The sequence below is a fragment of the Pelophylax lessonae genome (genome assembly GCF_965119305.1).
Source record: "Pelophylax lessonae genome assembly, chromosome: 4".
NCBI classification, from domain to species: Eukaryota; Metazoa; Chordata; class Amphibia; order Anura; family Ranidae; genus Pelophylax; species Pelophylax lessonae.
In genome coordinates this window covers 268,032,167-268,055,296 of record NC_138771.1, presented here as the reverse complement: position 1 = coordinate 268,055,296, position 23,130 = coordinate 268,032,167, and the positions used below count along the sequence as shown (strand labels likewise).

Below are 23,130 nucleotides of genomic sequence, written 5' to 3'. Positions count from 1 at the left end.
TTACATCAACCACCAAGGGGGCACCAGGAGTGCTCGAGCAGCCCGGGAGGTGACCGACATTCTGTCTTGGGCCGAGGCTCATGTCCCGGCGATCTCGGCAGTTCACATTCCGGGTGTGGACAATTGGCAGGCCGACTATCTGAGCCGCCAGACCCTGGACCAGGGGGAATGGTCCCTGCACACGGAGGTCTTTCAGATGCTGTGTGCGAAGTGGGGATCCCCAGATGTGGATCTGTTCGCATCTCAGCTAAACAGAAAGGTGGAAAGCTTCGTGGCAAGAACGCGCGATCCGTTGGCGGACGCCTCGGATGCGTTGGTGGCCCCTTGGCATCAGTATCGTCTGATGTACTGGAAGAAAACACAGGCGCCACTCTAAGTGCAGTAACTTGAAACTTTTTTATTTGGATAAACCGCTAGATGGGGGGTACTCACAAAAGGGATGATTAAAACAGCTCATAAAACACACTCCGGTAAGGATCAGGATGGCTCGAGCGGTGACAAGTAGACAGGCTGTAGCGGTAGCTGCCGCACTTCCTTGTTGACATCCTATTTATGGACTACTCTCACTCCCGCCTCATGTTTCCTCGGGCCGCTCTAGGTGGGCTCCTCAGCTCAGGCTAGGCCGCGGCTGGACGTGGAGAAGGCCGCAACCTGAATGCGGACACAGTGACACCCACTGGCCACCTATAGGTATAGCGACACCTGTGAGGGAAGAGCACAATGTACACAGAGGTGTCTGACTGAACGTCGAGTCACAGCCTTTGCTCTTCAATCAGAGAGGAGCCCGAGCTTTGCTGATTGCAGGAATATAGATGTGTGTTGCACTTTTTGCAGTGAAACCGTGGCTTCCCTACAAACAGCAACCATTTTACTCTGCGGGTGCTGACAAGTGACAGGCTTTTCTACACAGGTTGTGTCTGCTTTAGAAAGAAAGCAAACTGTAAAACACTGAAAATCTTTTGTTGCACCTGACATGTGTGAAGTTATTTTATAGTGAAGCTTCAATCAGGCTTTAAAGCGGTCACCACTGGGCTGCGTTGGCAAATAACATCCCATCACAATCCCATCCCATCATAATTTAGCACCCCGTTTCCTAATGGTAAACTCCAAAACCAATAGTCATCACTTTTGGGTACTGAATATAGCACAAAGGGTTCTATAAAAAAAAAATGTAAACACTGGATAGAGATGTATGTATAGGTAGACGAGAGGAAAACGGTTCAAGGTATTTTCAATTAGGTTGCATGTTAGAGTCTTTGTGACACAAAGAAAAAACCTGATAAAAAAAGTTAAAGAAAGGTAAGATCACACATACAATATGTAAACTTGCTCTAAGGGATAACACAGGGATAATATGAAAATCAGGGGACAGTTTTGGCTCAGACTTGAGCCACATACACATAGGCCTAAGAGAGACAATTATTTGCCACAAGTAAATTAAGAAATATTAATCTTGCCTATTAGCAGGCAATGAAATTCCAAGAGAATTTCCTCTTTCTTTGAAAGATGTCTATTGGTGGTATTTATGGTATAATCCCACACGACTGGTTTGCTCCTTCATACCAGGTCTGAACATCTGTCATATTCTGGAGCCATTTAACGCACATAAAACTACCCACACCACACAGTGCAGTTGATTTACTAAAAACTGGAGTGTGCAAAATCTGGTGCAGCTCTGCTAAAGGGCCATACACACTATATGTTTTTCTGAAGACTTTTTCCTTTAGACTTACCAAAACCATATAATATGAGGTCAAACCTAAACACTTTCAATTTGTATGCAATCTGGCAGGCCCTTGCACTACATAGAAAAGGTCAATCTGAAGGAAAAAGTCTTCAGAAAATCTTATAGTGTGTATGACCCTTTAGAAACCAATCAGTTTCTGGGTTTTATTGTCAAAGCTTAATTGAACAAGCTGGTGTTAGAATCTGATTGGCTACCATGCACTGCTGTAAAAGATTTTGCACTTTCCAGTTTAAGTAAATCAACCCCCCCACCCCGTCTTGTTTGAGCGTGACTATTTTGGAAATACAAATGTAGCAGAAGATACTCAATTGTTCAGAGAATATGGCTCCTTTTCAGTGTTAATTTGAAACATTCTAGTGCACCTCAACTTGATGTGGTTCCTGACTACAGAGATGGAGTACCCGATCATCAGACTGCCTGTCAGAACCTAAAATGTTAGCTGTCTTTACCCTGGCGTGAATTACCAGTAGGAAAAGGAACAGAACGCATTCAACTTTTCACCTTGTAGCATGGGGATTAGCTGACTGTACAGCTCACCAATTGGTTATTCAAGTATATTTATGCTATGCACTCCTTAATGTTTTGAGACTGTATTTCAGCTGCTGTATATTATTATTTAGGGAGTATGTAGAAAGCACCTCTCTGCAGCTGTATACTCAATTAAAAGCAGAGTCTATAACAAGCTGCAACTTTAATCTTCTGCTGTTTCACACTCATTAGAGCAGACAGATTTAAACCCAGAACAGTTATTTATTTAAGTGCATCTAGCAGAAGTAGCTGTAAATATATTAAAAAAAAATCTTGCTTTCCGCCAACACTCTTGTGAGAATTTCCCCCCACTGTAGACCTTACAGCAGAACACATCTACAATTTTGTTTTCCAGTATGTTAAGTATGCTCACAGCAGGTTTATATTACTAGATAGTATCATTTAAAAGAAGTTTGTACCTGTGATGCTCTGTCTTCTGACTGCCAGGGAGCCATCTGGTGCCTTTGACTGGTTAGCAGATTTAGTATAAGGACCTTCATCTGGAGAAAGAAAAAAATCAAATATTATTTTACTCTTCAAAGAAGAGACTTTTCTACTTCTGACATTGTACATCACGGTCTGAAAAAAATAAAAATAAAAAAATGAAGAATCACCAACATGGACATATTACTTACAAAAAGAAATAGTGAGCAAACAATCTAGTGCAAACAAGTGACTTAATAAATGACTGCATTTATTCTGACATTGAAGTCTGTACATTAAAGAGTAATAATTTTATCTAGCAGATCACTAGAAGACTTTTCATCAGCCACATGTATCCAGCTTAACTCTACTTAAAACAGACTGCAAATAGTAGGGAAGACAGACAAAGAATATAGAGTAAAACCCATTTCTAAGCCAGTGGTAGAAAATCTAAAAAAAAACACCACCTTGCTTTTTCCTGGAGATATTTAACTGGATCAAGTAGAGTACAGATGGAAAAGATCCAAGTTACTTTGTAAATTTTCTACATAATAAAACCTATAACTGGAATTATTTTCAACAGGCATGAGTTTAGAATGTGCAGGTACTGTAAATGCATTATTGATACATTGAAAGACAAATGATCACTACATCTAGAGTATTGCATCTAAGTTGCATCTACTTGGTTGGGCTATTAGGAGGTTGACTTATCACTGGCAACATGATTACTTTACAAAGCAGAACAGCACTCATCTGTTTTCAGTGTTGCTCCCTCATGGGCTTGATGATCAAGGTGTTGAAACATCACTAGGGAGTGACATTCTGTAGCGTTTCCTTAAACAACACAGTAATGACGCACTCATCCAGCCAGCAAGGAAGCAGTAACATGAAGTCGTCGTTCACACTGCCACGACTTTGAGTCCAACATCCCTGCGTGACTTTATCGCGGTTAGCATCCAAGTTCTTTATTAGAAGTCACTGCAAGTCATGTTAAAGTCGCCCCAAAGTAGTGCAAGAATCTTTTTCCAAGTCGGAGCAACTTGAGTCGCATCAATTTGAGCGTTTCCTTTGCTGTTAATGGGGTACAATTTATCATACGACTTTGAACTCTGAAGTCACATAACAATTTGCGGCAGTTTAAACAGGGGCGATCGCAAGCAAGTATTTTATCTGTAGTTGTTAGCAATCCTGTAGCTGGCAAGCTGAGGCCTGCCACAGGATTACCAGTGTAACATGGGCATAACGTAGGCATAACATGCTCATTCGCTTATCCTAGCAATCAATAATGAGAACAATAGCGAAAAGATCAAACATTTCACACTTGGTTTACTATATTTCACAGATGCACATTGGGTTGTTTGTGCCACACAGAAAGTCAAAATCGAATATCATAAGGAAGCTTTTTTTATATGTTATAATATCGCAGAAAACAAAAATATCCAATTAACACATATGCATTGTGACATTCTGTAACATGTCTCACAAACATGCCTCTTATCCTATTTAGTGTGCATATAAACCCAAACACATATATGAACAAGTGCAAAAACTTAAATAGTGTAAAAGTTCAATGGTTTTTTTCATAGAATTCCAGAGTTCAAATACATAAAACCTAGTGAACCCAATAAGGTGCATCCACAGACACTTTCTTTCCTATGGAGACAACATTTTGCAGTGCTGTCCACTTTCCAGTGAACTTCACAGCTGGACTGCAAGTGCCAAGTGCATTTGTTTTAGATCCAAGTGGAAGCTCCGAAATGAGAAGAAGCTCTGCTGATTTCAATCATCAAATCATGTGCATGCAAAGTGCAGTTTTTTTTTTATATGTTTCCCTCAGATCTAGAGCAACTGCACTTGCAGTGCAAAAACTATTTACTTTTAGTAAATCAACCCCAACATCTCTAATGTAATTTCGAAGCTCTACAAACCTAAGGGGGGCATTTATAAGGTAGTGGAATGGCCTACTATGGTTGCTTCATTTTTAAAAAAAAAAATACAACACGCTCCCACAAAACAATAAATATAAATAAAATAAAGGACAGCCCTGTCATGTGATTTGGACAAGTTGTGGGATGGATCTTTCCTCCAAACATGGAGGTCTGCTTTAAAGAAAAGGTTTGCTTTGAGGCAAATACATTTTTTTTTTTTTTCAGAAAAAAAAGTGAAGGTTCAGTGAAATACCCAAATATCCACTTATTTAGAAATATGCAAAATAGGTGGAATGGAAGTAGCTACTGTATGTTGCATGGTACTTCTGGTTACCCTTTTCATCCCTTTTCTACTAATCATTATGATATACCGCAAGAAATGTAATCTAGATGCCCACAGGTTCCATAATTATTTTGGAACCCAAGCAACTTCCCTGTACACTATATACAAGAAGGACATCTTTAGACATGAGTGGGAAGTCAGAAGTGCAAGGATAAACTAGTTGCCCTGAGACTTAACACTCTGCAGACTGCTGTCGGCCATACACTCCATTTATCTTTGAGAAGAAGGTTGGGAGGGTCAATAAAACTTAATTTTTTTTTTTTATTCTACACTCCGATTACTCCCTGATCATATTTGTCTGGCAGGTGTCAGGAGTGTTACCATACTCAGTTTGTATGATGTGCTAAAAAATATCAAGTCTAGAGATTCAAAGTGATGAACATCCATTATTATTACAGGTATATATACATAGCAATAAGCATAGTTCGTCATACTTTTGATTTGTGAGAAAGTTTTTGCAAGGAATCTATTTTAAATGTATTGCAGAAAAGCAACCAAGTCAATTCTGACAGAGGCGGCCAGTATTATACAGTATAATAATGGACATAACGGTTATGTGTAAATTTTGTCTGACATAATATTCCAAACTTACCAGAATCATGTATAGTTGGACTAAAACTGCAGAAAAGAGCCATCACTACACTAAACGACCAGAGCATTACATATTCAGACCTTCTGCAGTTTCATTTGGTGCCTTTGGTTTCTTCAAACAGTAAGTAAACTATTTACTCCTCTTCTTCATTTTACATCTGTTTATCCACAGCCTAGGGTAGTCCACAGTGACTTTCAGAGGGAGTATGCATCAAGTTGAACTATAGTGTTGGGCTGTGGATCCTCTTAAAAATCAGCAGAGAAGCAGAAAGCTTTAGGTGTTACTGTATCCCCGGCTTAGAGCCTAGGCTGCACACACCAGTTTTAATTTAGCTCCTGGTCTCAGCATGCGAATGCTTGGCAGCTGTAACACAGATCCATTGCTGCATTGATATTCACCCTCCCCCTCCCGTCCTACAGCAGATTAATACGAGTAAGCAGGCAAATCTGAAAGAAACACTGCATTAGCTGTATAAGTATTCCCATTTTTGCACCACTTTATTATTGAAGTGTCACTACACTTTATGAAATCTGGTGCATTCACTCATTGACTTCTTGAATCCAACAGGGAGATCTTTATGCTGTAGTTTAAATGGATTACCTGAGCTCAGTCCAAAACTATACTCATTTCTTGCTGTAAACTCTAGCTTAAAACGCTAAAGGCAATTTTTGCTTATTAAAATTACAAACAGGTTATACTAACTTACAATGTACTGCACAGAATGGTCCCAAACCCTCCTCCTCTGATCCCCCACCAATGCTTTCCACTCCTCCTCAGCAAGCTATGGGGGCACACATGCATGTTTCTGAACCGGGATCTGTGTGTCTAAAGAGGCCCAACCATCTCCATTCTAGATTAAACTGACAGCATTAGGAGCCAATGGCTCCAGCTACTGCCTCCATTACCAGTGAGGAAAGAGCAAGCGAGCATCAAAGCTTCTCTCACACACAGCGCTGGATCGAGTTTGGGCTCACATAAGTATTTAGGGGAGCTAATCTTGAAAGGTTTTTTTTTTTTTTTTGTACCTTAATGCAGAGAGTGAAAAAAAAAAAAAACTTTAGTTTTTACAACCAATTGAATTGGTACCACTATGGTATAATAAATTATCCATAGGCAAAACTTTAAAAGCCTTTACAGATTACCCGTTTAGATTTACACAGGAGGTCTGGTGCAAGAATTATTGCTCTCCCCCTGATGTTCACAGTGATGCATCACGTGAGGTGCAACTGTTATGCAGAACAAATTGCAAAGGATTTGGAGCACAAAAAATGAATTTATATCCTCTGGGGGTAATTTCAAGTAATCCCAAAAACAGTTACACATGGATGTACAGTATCTCACAAAAGTGAGTACTTCCCGTAATATTTTTGTAAATATTTTATTCTATCTTTTCATGTGACAACACTGAAGAAATTACACTTTGCTACAATGTAAAGTAGTGAGTGTACAGCTTGTATAACAGTGTAAATTTGCTGTCCCCTCAAAATAACTCAACGCACAGCTAATAATGTCTAAGCCGCTGGTAACAAAAGTGAGTACACCCCTGAGTGAAAATGTCCAAATTGGGCCCAATTAGCTATTTTCCCTCCTCTGTGTCATGTGACTCGTTGGTGTTACAAAGTCTCAGGTGTGAATGGGGAACAGGTGTGTTAAATTTGGTGTTATCGCTCTCACTCTCTCATATTGGTCCCCGGAAGTTCAACATGGCACCTCATGTCAAAGAACTCTCAGGGATGTGAAAAAAAGAATTGTTGCACAACATAAAGATGGCCTAGGCTATAAGAAGATTGCCAAGACCCTGAAACTGAGCTGCAGCACAGTGGCCAAGACCATACAGTGGTTTAACAGGACAGGTTCCGCTCAGAACAGGCCTTGCCATGGTCGCCCAAAAAAGTTGAGTGCATGTGCTCAGCTTCATATCCAGAGGTTGTCTTTGGGAAATAGAAGTATGAGTGCTGTCAGCATTGCTGCAGAGGCTGAAGGGGTGGGGGGGTCAGCCTGCCAGTGCTCAGACCATACACCGCACACTGCATCAAATTGGTCTGCATGTCTGTTGTCCTAGAAGGAAGCCTCTTCTAAAGATGAGAGCTACAGTTCATTGAGGGAACCATGAATGCCAATATGTACTGTGACATACTGAAGCAGAGCATGATCCGCTCCCTTCAAAGCCTGGGCCACAGGGCAGTACAGTAAACCCCCCTCCATCACGGGGGTTACGTTCCAGGCCCACCCGCGAAAAGTGAAAATCCGCGAAATAGAAATACCCTATAAAAATACACTGCAGGCATGTTTTTTTTTTTACTGTCACTGTACTTTTAAAAGCATTTTAAAAGGTCTTTAAACACACTTTTAAAACAATAGAAACTCATTTAAACACATAAAAGATACTGAGAGACAGAGCAAGAGCTATGGAAAACACAAAAATATTAAATGTTCAATGATTTATATAGTAAAATAACATTACAGAAAAAAAACGCAATATACCGGGACCGCAAAAACTGAACCGCGATGGAGCGGGGGTTTACTGTATTCCAACATTATAATTACCCCAAACACATAGCCAAGATGACCAATGCCTTGCTAAAGAATCTGAGAGTAAAGAATATGGACTGGCCAGGCATGTCTCCAGACATAAACAATATTGAGCATCTGTGGGGCATCCTCAAACAGAAGGTGAAGGAGAACAAGGTCTCTATTATCCACCAGCTCCGTGATCTCGTCTTGGAGGAGTGGAAGAGGACTCCAGAGGCAACCGGTTAAGTGCTGATAAACTCCATGTCCAAGAGGGTTACACACAAAATATTGAAGCTTTGGGCCCAATTTGGGCATTTTCCACTTAGAGGTGTACTCAATTTTGTTGCCAGCGGTTTAGACATTAATGGCTGTGTGTTGAATTATTTTGAGGGGACAGCAAATTTACACTGTTTTACAAGCTGTACACTCACTACTTACATTGTAGCAAAGTGTAATTTCTTCAGTGTTGTCATATGAAAAGCTATAATAAAATATTTACAAAAATGTGAGGGGTGTACTCACTTTTGTGATACTGTATTTGCAGTAAAAAGTTAACTGAAACCAAGAGATTTCGTTAAGAAATGTAAACCAGTAAAATGCGCAATAATTTAATCACAGATGAGTCCACTGACCAACACTTCTTATCCTGCATTCACTTTCTGTTGACACATTGATATGGTAATAGAAAGGGATGCAGAACAGCTTTTAGGGGAGCAATAAAACAAAAGCATTAGCTGTAGCGACAGTTAGTGACTAAATGTCACAAATCTTCTGTGCTGCTGTAATACTAGTGTCACTTTTATGGAAAGTGGAGCTTTACTGTCTGTAGAAGATGCTTCTTAAAACAAAGCTTAGCTGTATGCATTTTTGGCATAGATGTAAATCTTCCATAGTACCCTTATTCCAAACATTTACGAGTAGTGCCAGATAGAAATACACTGTTTATTATCATTAAACAGGAGGAAAAAATATAGGGTATAATAACGTGTGATAGGGTGGCAGAGACAGCTGTAAAAGCAGAGAAAGGGTCTCATTCAATCTATAGCTCGATAATGTGTGATTTAACAGTAGGAACATAAAATTAAAGCGGAGTTCTGGCCTCGGAAACGTTTTTTCAATAAAAATACCCCCAGGACAGTCAGCGCTAGTACATTTCATAATGGATAGCCTCTGAACTGTTCCAGGTCGCACTTACCTTTTATAAGAAATACTTACCTTGAAAATTTATTTTCCAGCGCTGCCATCTCAGGTGTGGGCAGCTGAAGCCAGGGCATCCTCTTCCATGTCCTCTTCGGTCCCAGAATGCCCTGTACCGGCCCCGCTCGTCAGTTACGGTGCTGGCGTGTCATCCCTGCACAGCTTCTGGGCATGCTCAGAAGCTGTTTAGCAGGGAATGACGTGCCTCCACCGGAACTGGCGAGTGGGGCCGGTGCAGGCACATTGATTCCTGGGAGCGATGATGCTCAGCTCCCAGGAGTCAACGCAAGAAGGAAGTGACGGCGTGGGCCGGGGCCGCAGAGGGAGGAAGTAGAAAAAAGGTAAGTATATTTTCTTCAATATCATGGTAATTGAAAAAAAAAAAAAAAAATCGGGACTATCCATTTCTTTTTTAGGCGACACTGAGCAAGCGGATGGCCCAAAGTGGATTTTGAGGACGGAACTCCGCTTTTAGGCTACATTCACACCTGAGCGTAGCGTTTTCGCGCATTTTTTTACCGCAATTTTACCGCGATTTTTACCGCGATTTACAGGCGTTTTTACAGGCATTTTTGTGCAGGCGTTTTTAGAGTGAATAGAAACCAATGGAAAACGCCTGTAATCTGCCCAAAAAGAAGCTCATGTACTTTTTTGAGCGTTGGGCGTTTTGCTTACACTGTCAAAACGCTCAGATGTGAACAGGGCCATTGAAATGAATAGGATTTGTCTTGTTGGGCGTTTTGAGAGCTGATCCTAGAGCAGAAAAACTCCCCAAAACGCCTACATGTGAACGGAGCCCTAAGGTTGAAAATCTATGCTTAATCAATAAAATCTGCCATTTTCAAGAGCTAGGTTTAAACACTCTGGTTTAAAGGTCATTCCAGTGTGTCCTTTTCCCAGTAACCGTAATTTTTTTTTATTTTACCAAGGAAAGTACATTTTTCGCAGTGCCTAATTATATATTTCTTTATGTGGCATTGCCATCATTAAGTAGTTAGTGCCCTAAAAATTTGGTAAGTGCTACAGAGTTAAACCATTTGACAGTTTATTAAATCTCTTGGGGACCCCATTAGCGAGATATGTGCACTTGAGGCTATGGTCCTGCATACTCGCTTTTAAATTTATGTGGCGATCCCACTTAACCTGTTACATTTATTTTATATTATGGCAAATGCTACAGGAGGTAAAGGAACACAAAGGTAGCCAGGGACACCAAAACTCCTTGGAAGACATTAACATAAATTATGGCAGAAAGATCTAATTTCTGAAGTATTTGAGACAAGTAAAATCTATAGAGCTGATGCAGTTCCCATTAAAAAAATGGGATTCTTGTACTTACCGTAAAATCCATATCTCTGAGTTAATAGACAGACACAGCGCTCCATCAATCATAACTACTATGTTATATTGCCTCCTACAGGAGTAGGACTAGGCAGAACAAAAAACACCTGGCTATGACCATGGGCTGTCCTCAGCTTAGTATATACACTGCAGTTTCTGCTCCGGATGCCCCTAGAGACAGCCAGCACCCTCCCTCCTGTAACGGATGGACTTATTGTATACTGCTTGAAGCATGGATAGATGGCACTTCCTGATGTATTAAAGCCTGAATACCGTGGCATCTTGGGAGTTGCTACAGCTATTGTTTATTTTTTTACAATAAATTTGTCTGCACTTAGAGCTCTTTTCTGTTTTTTAGTAAGAGGCAAGAGCGGGTTGTGCTTTTATATTTAGAATTACTACCTTCTTGGGACACACTTTTTGCTGACATTGTCTTTACATACAGTATAAGAAAACACTATGTTAGATGTTGTAGAGAGAGATGAGAAAAGAACATCCTACACTCTGAAGACATGTGCCATCTGCCACATATCTCTCTCCTTCTGTCCATTTCGGTCCTGTTCTGATTTTGTATGTTTTGCTTTAACTTTCCTGAAGTATTGTGACAGCTGAGAAGTCGATTTCGAACAAGGCTATGTCACGGCCGACCTAGCGCGTAGCTGTCTGCACGCGCTCGCTGGCTGGGCTGGGGGGACCCACTGGATTTAGATAAACCAGCCCGTCGCCCAGCCCAGCAGTTGATTGTAGATCACCCGAGAGAAAACAAAAAAGCTGTAAGTAAGGAGAAAACATTGCTAGGACCAGAGATCCCAGCCGGGAGCCGAGGCCCTTTCTCCTGACTAGACAGATTAAAACTGATTACCTGGAGCAGAGAGGGGGGTTATATACCAAGCTGAGGACAGTGACAGTTCATGGGCGTAGCCAGGTGTTTTTTGTTCTGCCTAGTCCTACTCCTGGAGGAGGCAATATAACCCAGTAGTTATGATTTATGGATGGCTGTGTCTGTCGAATGAAAGAGAAATAACTTTTGGTTCCGCTGATCCTTTAATTAATGGCATTACAACAGTACAGCATACTTGGTAAAAAATCCTGAGATTGTGCAAAGCTCTAAATGCTCTGCTGTGGCTGCAAATACATTGCTACATTCAAATACATTAAGAGCACACAACCACAGCCCAGCTAACATAAAATGAGGTCTGTACCATAACGATGAAAAGACACCATTTCCAGGGGCGGACAAATTGTCTACTCGAATCTGAGAAGCTGTACAGGAGCTAAAAGTAGAAGGGTGCCTTATGAGGTAATGTGCCCTCTTCACTGGCCATTGTGGCATTCTGGATAAATAAAATTACTGTGTGTACAAACATCTCCAGCTACAAGGTACTGATTTCTTATGTCAGCATAACTACTGAAGAAGTGACAGGTTCTCTTTAAGGAACTGGGCATAGGATTTTTCCATTAAAAAGGTATTGATGTCACAGGACTTGACAGCAGTAATTTTCGTTAAACCAAAATGGGTGCAACTGCAGAGAGTAAGCCAGCATAAAGTAGTTTGTAGTAGTTTGTTTTTTTTGTTCAATCGGTTGGTTGAATAGGAATAAAAAACAAAAAAAAAAAAACAATTCCTCTACCAACATGCTCTGTGTCAGGGTCGGCAACCAGTTGATAGCAATCTACTTGTCAACCAAGGGCAGCTGACAGGTAGATCGCAAACTTATTCCTGTTTTGACGATCCTTCCCTTCTACCTCCATCACCCTCATCTTCACTGCAAAGCTGCAAGCAGCACAGTGCTGGACAGAGGGCAGGAGCGAGGCTGCCTCAGGTAACCAGCAAGTGATTGGTTGCTAGGACACCAGCTTGCTAATATGATGTAAAGGTGGCAGAGGACACTGCTATGGGGAGGGCAGAAGACACTACAGTGTGTTTGTGTGTTTATGTGTGTGTGTGGGGGTTGATCTGAATGGGGCTGAGGACACGGTTATGGGGGTGTTATGTGAAGGGAGCAGGGGACACTAAGGAGGGGGAGAGGGTGATGATGCAAGCACACACTGTTTGGAGTGTTGTTAACACTGAAACCAGCTGCAGATCGCAAGTTCTGGGCATTTTGAGTACAGTGTGGGAAACGCATATGGAACACCGATTTCCTGCAAAGCGTTCTGGTGTATGATCGCTTCGAAAGTGTTTTTTTAGACCGATTTTCTGATCGTGTAAATATGGCACACAATTGCTTTTTAGCAAGTGACTTACGTTTATTACAAACAAATCGATACAGGAGGGAATTACTGAAGACATATAGACTGCGCACTTTGTAAGAGCAGGTGTACTCATTTTCCCCAGAGCTTAGTACACTGCTCAAAAGAATAAAGGAAAACTTTTTATCAGAGTATAGCACCCAGTCAATTAAATTCCTGGGATAATGATCTGGTCAGTTAAGTAGCAGAGGGGGTTGTTAATCAAGTTTCAGCTGCTTTGGTGTTGATGAAATTACCAGGTGCACTACATGGGCAACAATGAGACAACCTCCAAAACAGGAATGGTTTTACAGGTGGAGGCCACCAATTTATTTATTTTTTTCCTACTCATCTTTTCTGATGGTTTTTCACTAGTTTTGACTAGATGAAAAAATTGATAAAACTGAATGGCCCCCACGCTCGTCTGACCTAAATCCAATAGAGCACCTCTGGGACATTGCTTAAGTCCATCTGACGCCACCAGGTTGCACCTCAGTCTGTTCAGAAGCTCAGTGATGCCCTGGTCCAGGCCTGGGAGGAAATACCCCAGGACACCATCCGTCGCCTCATTAGAAGTACGTCCTAGCGTTGTCAGGCATGCATACACTATGGGACCATACAAACTACCATTCTGAGTTGCTGCAATGAAAATTTAGCAAAATGGACTAGCCTGCTGCATCATTTTATCACTTTGATTTTTGGGGGGTCTTTGAATTCAGCCACCTGTAGGTTGATAATTTTCATTTCCTTAAAACGATGCGGCATCCTTTCGTTCCTAACACATTACCCAGTCCATATCAGTGTAGATATCCAGCATATTTTTCCCCATTAAGATCTAATGTGTTTTTAAATTGTTCCTTTAATTTTTTTGAGCAGTGTAAATGTGGTGAAGCTTCTCTTTGTAAAGAAAACTTAAGCAGGTGCAAGGAAAAAAAAAAGCAAAAAAAAAAAAAGCATTTTTGCTTTCACATGACTACATGATTAAAATCAGCAGAGCTTTACCACGTCTGAAAACCTCTTGGGAAAATGAGTAGAACTGCAGTTGCAAAGTGCACAGTCTATTTACCTTTAGTAATTCCACCCCTCTGTATATTATTTAGAGCTATGTGTCTGCCTGTGAATAAAATATGAATACAAAAACTTTTTAGTAACCAACTTACTTATTGCTAGCATAACATTTTTTTCCATGTTACCCACTGCAGCTTTTAGTTCACAAGAACACGAATCAGGGATATACAGGTGCATCTCAAACTTAGAATATCATCAAAAACGTAATTTATTGCAATAATTCAGTTCAAAAAGTGAAACTCATATTTTATATAGATGCATTACACACAGCGTGATATATTTCAAGCATTTCTCTCTTTTAATTTTGAGGATTATGGCTTACAGCTAGTGAAAACCCAAAATTCAGTATCTCAGAAAATTAAAATATTTAAGACCAATAAAAAAAAAAAAAAAAAAAAAAGATTTTTAAAACAGAAATGTTGGCTTACTAAAAAGTATGTCCATGTACAGTATAGTATGCACTGGTCGGGGCTCTCTTAGCATAAATTACTCCATCAATACGGCATGGTATGGAGGCGATCAAACTGTGGCACTGCTGAGGTGTTATGGAAACACAGGTTTTTTGATCGTGGCTTTTAGCTCATCTCCATTGTTGGATTCTCTATAGGGTTTATGTTTATTAAACCAGGTATTGGTACTTTTTGCAGTGTGGACAGGTGCCAAGTCCTGCTGGAAAATTAAATCCGCATCATCATAAAGCTTGTCAGCAGAGGTAAGCATTAAGTGCTCTAGAATTTCTTGGTAGAGGGCTGCGCTGACTTTGGACTTGATAAAGCTGGTCAGCAGAGGGAAGCATGAAGTGCTCTAGAATTTCCTGGTAGAGGGCTGCACTGACTCTGAACTTAATAAAACACAGTGGAGCAACACCAGTAGATGACATGGCTCTCCAAATCATCACGGACTGTGGAAACTTCACACTGGACCTCATGCAACTTGGGATTCTGTGCCTTCAACTCTTCCTACAGACTCTAGAACCTTGATTTCCAAATGAAATGCAACATTTTACACAGTCTGTGATTATTTGGGGAGCCATGTCATCTGCTGGTGTTGGTCCACTGTGTCTTATCAAGTTGCCAATTTCATTTTCCAGCAGGACTTGGCACCTGTCCACACTACCAAAAGTACCAATACCTGGTTTATTGATTATTGTATCACTGTGCTTCATTGGCCAGCAGACTTGCCTAACCTAAACCCCATAGAGAATCTGTGAGGTATTGTCAAGAGAAAGATGAGAGACACCAGACCCAACAATGCAGATGAGCTAAAAGTCACTATCAAAGAAACATGGGCTTCCATAACACCCCAGCAGCGCCACAGGCTGATCACCTCCATGCCACGCCAAATTGATGCAGTAGTTCATGCAAAAGGAGCCCTGACCATATATTGAGTGCATACTATACTATACTGTACATGGACATACTTTTCAGAAAGCCAACTTTTCTGTATAAAAAATCCTTTTTTGGCATTTGTCTTCTGTAATATTCTAATTTTCTGAGATACACAATTTATGGCTTACAGCTAGTGAAAACCCAAATCATCAAAATTAAAAGAAAGAAATGCTTGAAATGTATCACTCTGTGTGTAACACATCTACATAAAATATAGGAGTTTCACTTTTTGAATTGCTGAAATAAATCACCTTTTAAAGATATTCTCATTTTATGAGATGCACCTGTATTTCCACCGCTCCTTTAACCACTTTAATACAGGGCACTTCCCTCCCTTCCTGCCCAGGCCAATTTTCCCCTTTTAGCACTGTTGCAATTTGAATGACAATTGCGCGGTCATGCAACACTGTACCTACACCAAATTTATGTCATTTTCCCCCCCACAAATAGAGCTTTCTTTTGGTGGTATTTGATCACCTGTGCGATTTTTACTTTTTGCTAAACAAATAAAAAAAGGCCGAAAAGTTTGAAAAAAAATTTTTTTGTTTATGTTATACAAATTTGTAAATAAGTTTTTTCCTGCACTGATGAGCACTGATGAGACTGCACTGACAGGCACTGATGAGGAGGCACTGATGGGGTGGCACTGATAGGCGGCACTGATATGCGGCACTGATAGGTAGCACAGATATGCAGCATTGGTGGGCACTGATAGGCGGCACTGCTGGGCACTGATAGGCGGCATTGACGGGCACTAATGGGCACTGATAGGTGGCACTGGTGGGCACTGATGGGTGGCACTGATGGGCACTGATAGGCGGCACTGGTGGGCAATAATGGGCACTGGTGGGCGACACTAAAGGATAGCAATGATGGGCACTTGTGGGCAGCACTGATAGGGAGGACACTGGTGGGCATCACTGATGGGGAGGGCAATGGGGGGCTCCCTGAGCCCTGATTGCCATCCCTGGTGGCCATTGTGGGCATCCCTGGGGTCATAGTGGGCATCCCTAGGGTCATAGTGGGCATCCCTGGGGTCATAGTGGGCATCCCTGGTGGATCTAGTGGCATCCCCCCCCCCCCCCCGAGGGTCTGCACTGGTAATCCATGATCTGATTACCAGTGCCAACCCCCCCCCCCCTGTCAGGGGAGCCGCCGATCGGCGCTCCTTTGCTCGTGCCTGTCAGGCACGAACTAAGGAAAGCCAATCAACGGCTGTTCCTATTTACTATGTGACCAGCCGTGATTGGACACGGCTGATCACATGGTAAAGAGCCTCCGTCAGAGGCTCTTTACCGAGAGCGGAGATGCAGGGTGTCAGACTGACACCTCGCATCACCGATCGCCGCTCTGCGCGCCCCCGGGGGGCGCCCAGAGCTGTGTTATCCTGCCGCCGTCATATGACGTCCGGTCAGGATAACACAACCACATTCCCGCCGTCAATTTGTAATAGGGCGGGCAGGAAGTGGTTAAAGAATAAACCTGACAAAATCAGCAGAGTGTAAATTAAATTTCCAAATTATTAAAGAATTGCACTAAGCACCAAATACATATAAAATGTTTGACGTAAACCCAACTGTGAAGTCAGCTTTTTTAATGGTATTCCAGTAACTGGCATTACCACAAGAGTTTTACCCAAACTTTGGCCACAAAACATATTTGAGGATTTCCATGAGCTGCATATTTGCTGTTTTCTGATTATAAGCAAAAGAATGCCTTGTTATAGTACATCATGATAAAAAGATTCCTATTCTAGGACAGTATTTATTAAAATTTGCAATCACCTTTGGAAATACTGTGATAACTACTGCATTCATTCCTGTAGATAAGTTCCTTTAGATTCCCAAAACATTTCCTCCAGTAATTCAATTATTTTTTTAGTGCAGACATCAGTACTGATCTACATTACCAATGAACATCAGAGACATTCAGGAAAGTATTTATTCAATTGTACTACTGGGTTTTGCAAGGCGAGTGCTTATACCTCACATGATCACTTTGACGCCTATTTCTACATCAGTCAGTGCACTTACTTCTTCTGCAATGCAAATTCCTCCTTAACAATGCCTAGGGGCATCATCATTTGGCAGGACACAAATCCTCCATTTTCTTTATCCTGCTCCAGCTCGCTGAATGTTTGAAGAGTTTTCCCAGCTGAAAATTGGCTAAGTAAAAGGAAAACAGATATAAAGACTTCTTGAACTTCACTACAAAATATACCATGTGTTAAGAAGCCAAACACTGCCTCCAGGGATACATATTTTGGATGCTATAATTTTCTTGCTTATATAAAGATTTGCAAAGCACAAAGGGTGTAGTACTGATCTCCTGGGAAGTCAGTGTCTACTCATGTCTTGTGAACACTAACTTCTGTGTTTCCAATATAGATATCTGACAACATGCAATATCCTGACACTGGTTTACAGATGCATAAGCAGGAAAATATACATCTATACAAAAATTCAGTTGTATAATCTCAAACACAATAGTAGCAAATTGCAACTAGGCCTATCTATGACAACAGGTCTGCATTGATGTATGGCATTTTCCTGGTCATTTTTTTTACAAGTGTTTTTGCACAGGTTTGTTTCCAGCTTTAAGCATTTATTCTCTGGACTGGGCAAGAAGTGAGCAGTTCTAGAAGAGTTCTATTTCATGTGTTTCCAGATGCTCCCAGAGGTCTAAGGAGCCAAATATACTTGATTGTGAAATATGAACAGGCATAAGTTACAAACAATAGGATTCTGCGTGTTGCAAGTAGACAGGTGTAGGGAAATGCACTACAAAATGCTCAAGCGTGAATAGTGGCTTATTCATGACTGAGTTTCTTTGTCATCTACTTTTGAATTGTAATTGCTCAGAACTGAGTGAATCAGGTTGAAGATGCTTTAAAGTTCACAGGTGTTCCATTTCCTTTCTTTTATAAACACATTGTTTTCAAGGAGATCATTTAAAATGAGCAAATTTGGCTATCAAACAATAATGCAGTGAAAAGAGAAGTCACTTGGCTATACTTGAGTTGCCCGATTGTTACGCTGCAGTCATGATGGCAGGGCCACTCAACCACAAGCAGTAACAGCAAACAGTTGGCCAGACAGTTCGAACCTTGGCCAGTTCAGCAGGGACCGGACGAGATTTGAACCATGTATGGGCAGGCTGAAAGTACCAAAGTTTATTGTTGGATCAACTTGGGTACAACTGGCATGTTGTTTTCTCATGTGATTATTGCCAGCGGCTTTAGCCGCTAGATATAATTACTGTGTTCTCCTGCAGCCCCCCCCCCCCCCTCTTGGTGGGAGAACACAATAGCTCCCCCCATCAACACTGACCCGTGGTTGCAGGAAAGAAAATCACACCATCTATGGCTCTCTTCAGAAGGTACATTCTGAATCAACTGAAACTTTTATCTTTAAGGCTAACTCTGCCTTTTAGACCATTGTACACCCATATTTTTTAAACTTGTTTTACTGAAAATATTACACCTGGATAAGGGTATGTACCCTTATCCAGGTATAATATTTTCAGTAAAACAAGTTTAAAAAATATGGGTCATACATTAGGCAGAACATCAATCGTACAAAAGAGAAGAACAATCACACTAATTGAAGCTGATAACAGTAGTACATATAGGATCTCACAGAAGATGTATCTTAGCATACTATAAAAGGGAATCGGGACCCAATCTAGTGAAACATTTCAAATAAAATCTCTATTCCTGAGATGCAAGGAACACATGTAAAATAAAAATAAAAAAGAAGACCTAAAACTAAAAAACAGTGCAGAAAAAACCTCTGCATACATAAACATCAAACAAGTGTAACCGTAAGTAGATTATAGCATAAGTGCATTTTCCATTACCCAGTAACTCATATGGTTAAAAAAAAAAAAAAAAGGGGGAGTACAGTGGCCACTAAGTCCTCTCCGTCCAGATATATCAAAATTGAATGATCAGAACTTTCCTAAATGGGGTTAGAGATCAGAGACAACATAGAATCGCTCGTGTCTTAAGTGTCTAGCCATGGACCCCATATCTTCATAAACTTCCAAGGGTATCCCCTCGCCTCGTATGTTAATGTACAGAGTGGCTAAATTTTGATTAATAAGCTGTTTCAACAACCCAAGGTGTAGGACCTTAGTGGGAGCCCAGTGCAGGACAATTGTTTTCCTTGCATAATAAAACAACAATTGAAGGAATAGTTTTGTAGCCGCAGTGACTTCCAATTCCTCAAATATACCCAGAAGACACCATTTAGTGCAGCATAAATTAGGTAGATCAAATGTTTCTGCTATAAAAACATTGTAACCTGCGACCAAACAGGGCGGATCCTGTTACAACTTCATACCACATGTAAGAAATCAACCCTCACTCGCATTCATATTTATGACAAGTTGGAGTGGGTTTCTTGCGCATCTGGAACAAATGCATGCAAGTAGCGTAACTGAATAAGCCTTTCCCTGGACTAAATTGCAGTACTAGCATGTAAGTCAAATAGTTCCTGCCAATTTTCCTCTGTCAGGTCTGGAGTGTCCCGCAACCATCAATTTTGGATATTAAGGAAGGACCCCAATTGACTATCCATAAGCAGGGCATAAAAAGAGGAGATGAGACTTCTATTAACTGGTCGGAGAAGGGTAAGTTTGAGCCGGGAGTTATTCAGGGCTCCTGTTGTTTGACGGAGCTGTGTATAATAAAATGACCACTGTAGTGGAATATGCAAGCTCACCTTTAAGTTGCGCGAAGGACCTAAATGTCCTGGCCTCATATCATTGGTGCAAATACCATAGTGCCCGGCTTGCCCACTGTGGACCACATGGAAGTGAAAGGAAATGAGGTAATCTGGGATTATGCCAGAGCGGTTGGTTAGGAGAGCACAGATGGTCTTCCTCCTCCAACAGTTTGGATCATTGGATGTAGATTCAGAGGGACAAAATAAGAATTTTGATGCTTTCAGCCACTGCTAAAGATCATCTATACAAAAAATTGCATAAAGTTTCATACGATGAAGCTATGGCAGCCTCTGTAGCAGTAGCAGCATTATTGAGCTGTGGAAACATCCAACAATTCACATAATTGAGTTTGACTGCAAAATAGTGTTAGACCTCCTCTATTACTTGGTAATTGTAGGGTGGCTAGTGACATTGGGGCTTTGGGGTGCCACAGAAAATTGGTGCGCTTTGGGGTGCCACAGAAAATTGGTGAGAATGGATTTAATCTCAGCAAATATTCTTTTTGGTATATACACCGGGGAGATAGGTAAAATATATATAAAAATAAAGAGATTTACTCGACCCATCAATGATAGAGGGAGCTTAACCCACTGCACCGTCTTAGAACAGGAGGAGGAAATACAGGGGGCTAAATTATTTTCATAAAACCAGGATAAAGGGAGTTGAATTTCCACACCCAAGTACCTGAATTTAGTAGTAATCCGCAAAGGGCAATCCAGAGGTAGTGTGGAGGAGAAAAAGATTTGATTTTGTCCAGTTAACCTGAAATCCCAAGAACTGGCCAAAATGCTGAATGAGATGGAGGACCTGAGGCAGGGTCGTTTGCAATATTCTCCGTGTAAAGCGAGACACGTTCCTCCAAAGAGCCAATCGGAATTTCCTGAACTGCAGGAGAAGACCTTCTAAGTTCCCCCAAAGGTTCCACGGCCAGAGCAAATATCAGGGAGGACACCCCTGTGTGGTACCTTTGCAACAGGGGTCAGAAATAGGAGCATTTACTCTTAGACGAGCCACTGGCTGTGTATATAGAATATGTATCCATGTTAGAAAAGTGTGCCCAAATCCAAATCTTTGCGTACACTCATATTTGGATGTATAATTTAACATGTTTGCTAGCTGACCTCCCCCAGCCCCCCTCAACAGTATGCGGGGGTTTCTCTCCCCGATGGCAGCTGTCACTTTTGAATCTTCTGTGGCTGTGCCCACATAGCTACGTCATTCATTTACATGATCTGGGAATGAGCTACAAGTCCCATCTGCCACCACAGAAGATGGACTTATAGTTGTTAATGGAACACACTTTAAATTTTGTCCAGCTTAGTACCTTAATGTCCATACTTTGCTATGGAGTTGAATTGGTGGAAGAGTCAGCAGTAGCCTGAGCAATGACAAATCTGACGGAACTCCCGCACATGTGCAGGAGTGATGCCATCCAATGGCCAATGAGAGCAGCTGGCGCTTGAGACCCAAAACCTGGCAGCCCATGGAGATCAGCAGCTGGCGGGGAGCTTGGGGGAAGGAGCATCGCTGAATTCCAGGTGAGTATAGTTCGGCTTTAAGCAACTCGGCTCATCCCTGCCCCCAGCTGTTAAAGAAAGAGATCTGCTGCCTGGTGAGAATACATCTTTGCTCCCTCTCAGTGTGTTGCTAGTAAATACATGTGCATGCAGGGCAACTGATTGACCCTAAGGGTAGATTCACACTAGACGCAGTCCCACCACATAGAAGAGGCAAAATGCCTGGTCTCCTATATGCCCAGTTCAAACCACAGCACTGTGGTGATGTGTGGACACAGTGTTCTGAGAAAGCACTTCATGCACTACTTTTTCACAGCACGGTGCGACGCAATCCACCACCTCGCTCTGTGCAGCCAACAGTTGAACTTTTTGAGGTGTGTGATGTGTGACATCTCAAAGTTATTTTGAAAAAAAAAAGTGCGATTCACCAAGATCAGCATTTTATCACTGTGCTGAGTTGTTTTGCAATGCACACCAGCCACTGCACTGTCTGGAGTTCAGCCTTAAGCCCAATGTAAAGATAAGCACATCTTTAGCTTCTTTTTTATTAACAGTTCATGTTTTGAAAGGGGCTGTAGAGCTCAGAAATCTCAAATTTCTACAATAAAGTGTTCTGAGAGAATATAGCAAAAACCAAAAACAACTTTCTTCTGATAAGTTCTGATAAGGAAACCATTTGTTTCGGAAGTTATACATCGCACAATGATAATCGCAAACCTAATCTTGTTGCTTCTCTTATACATATTTTGAGACAGGCCATAGCAGTAACTACCTCATACAGTACAGAATGTCTAGTGTAGGCAAACATTTAATCCAAACACTGTAGATGAATGGCCAGTATCTCTGAGGAAAGGCTTAAAGTGATTGTAAAGTCTTTTTTTTTTCCTATAAAAATAACAAACATGCTATGCTTGCCTGCTCTGTTGCAGTGGATTTGCACAGAGCAGCCCAGATCCTCCTCTTCTCAGTCCCTCTTCAGTAATTATGGCCCCTCCCTCCCGTTGAGTGCCCCCACAGCAAGCAGCTTGCTATGGTCACACCCGAGCAGAGTCACAGCTCCCTGTGTCTATTCAGACACGGAGCCCTGACCTGGCCCCACCCCCTCTCTCTCTTAATTGGCTAGCTGACTTTGATTGACAGCAGCGGGAGCCAATGGCACCACTGCTGTCTCTCAGCAATCGGGAGGGAGAATCTCGGATGGCTGAGACACTGGTGGACATCGCTGGACAGAGAGGGACTTCAGGTAAGTGTTAGGGGGGCTGCTGCACACAGAAGGCTTTTTTATCTTAATACATAGAATGCATTAAAATAAAAAACCTTCTGACTTTACAACCCCTTTAACCGCTTGCCAACCGCCGCAAGTAAATTTACTGCGGCGGTCAGCCCCTGCCAGGCAGAGTGACGTTAATTAACGTCACTAGCCTGGGAGGGTCAGGGGAGCGAGACCCCCCCGCGCGTGTGACTGGCGGACCCGATCGTCGGGGGAGAGGGAGAAAGTCAGGCGGCTTGTGTAAACAAGCCACCTGTCATTCTCCTCGGTGTAAAAACACTGATCAGACGGATCTACTATGTAGATCCGTTGAT

General features: G+C 41.7%; 1 protein-coding gene across 12 annotated transcripts in view; it reads right to left on the bottom strand.

Moving 5' to 3' along the window:
- GRIP1 (glutamate receptor interacting protein 1) overlaps positions 1-23,130 on the bottom strand; it is a 1,071,013-nt gene that overhangs the window by 421,514 nt on the left and 626,369 nt on the right. For all 12 annotated transcript variants that reach the window (XM_082255180.1, XM_082255172.1, XM_082255177.1 and 9 more), the window contains exon 2: positions 2,695-2,775. In XM_082255180.1, the coding sequence (XP_082111306.1) occupies positions 2,695-2,775 (81 nt within the window). The remainder of the gene's footprint in view (positions 1-2,694; positions 2,776-23,130) is intronic.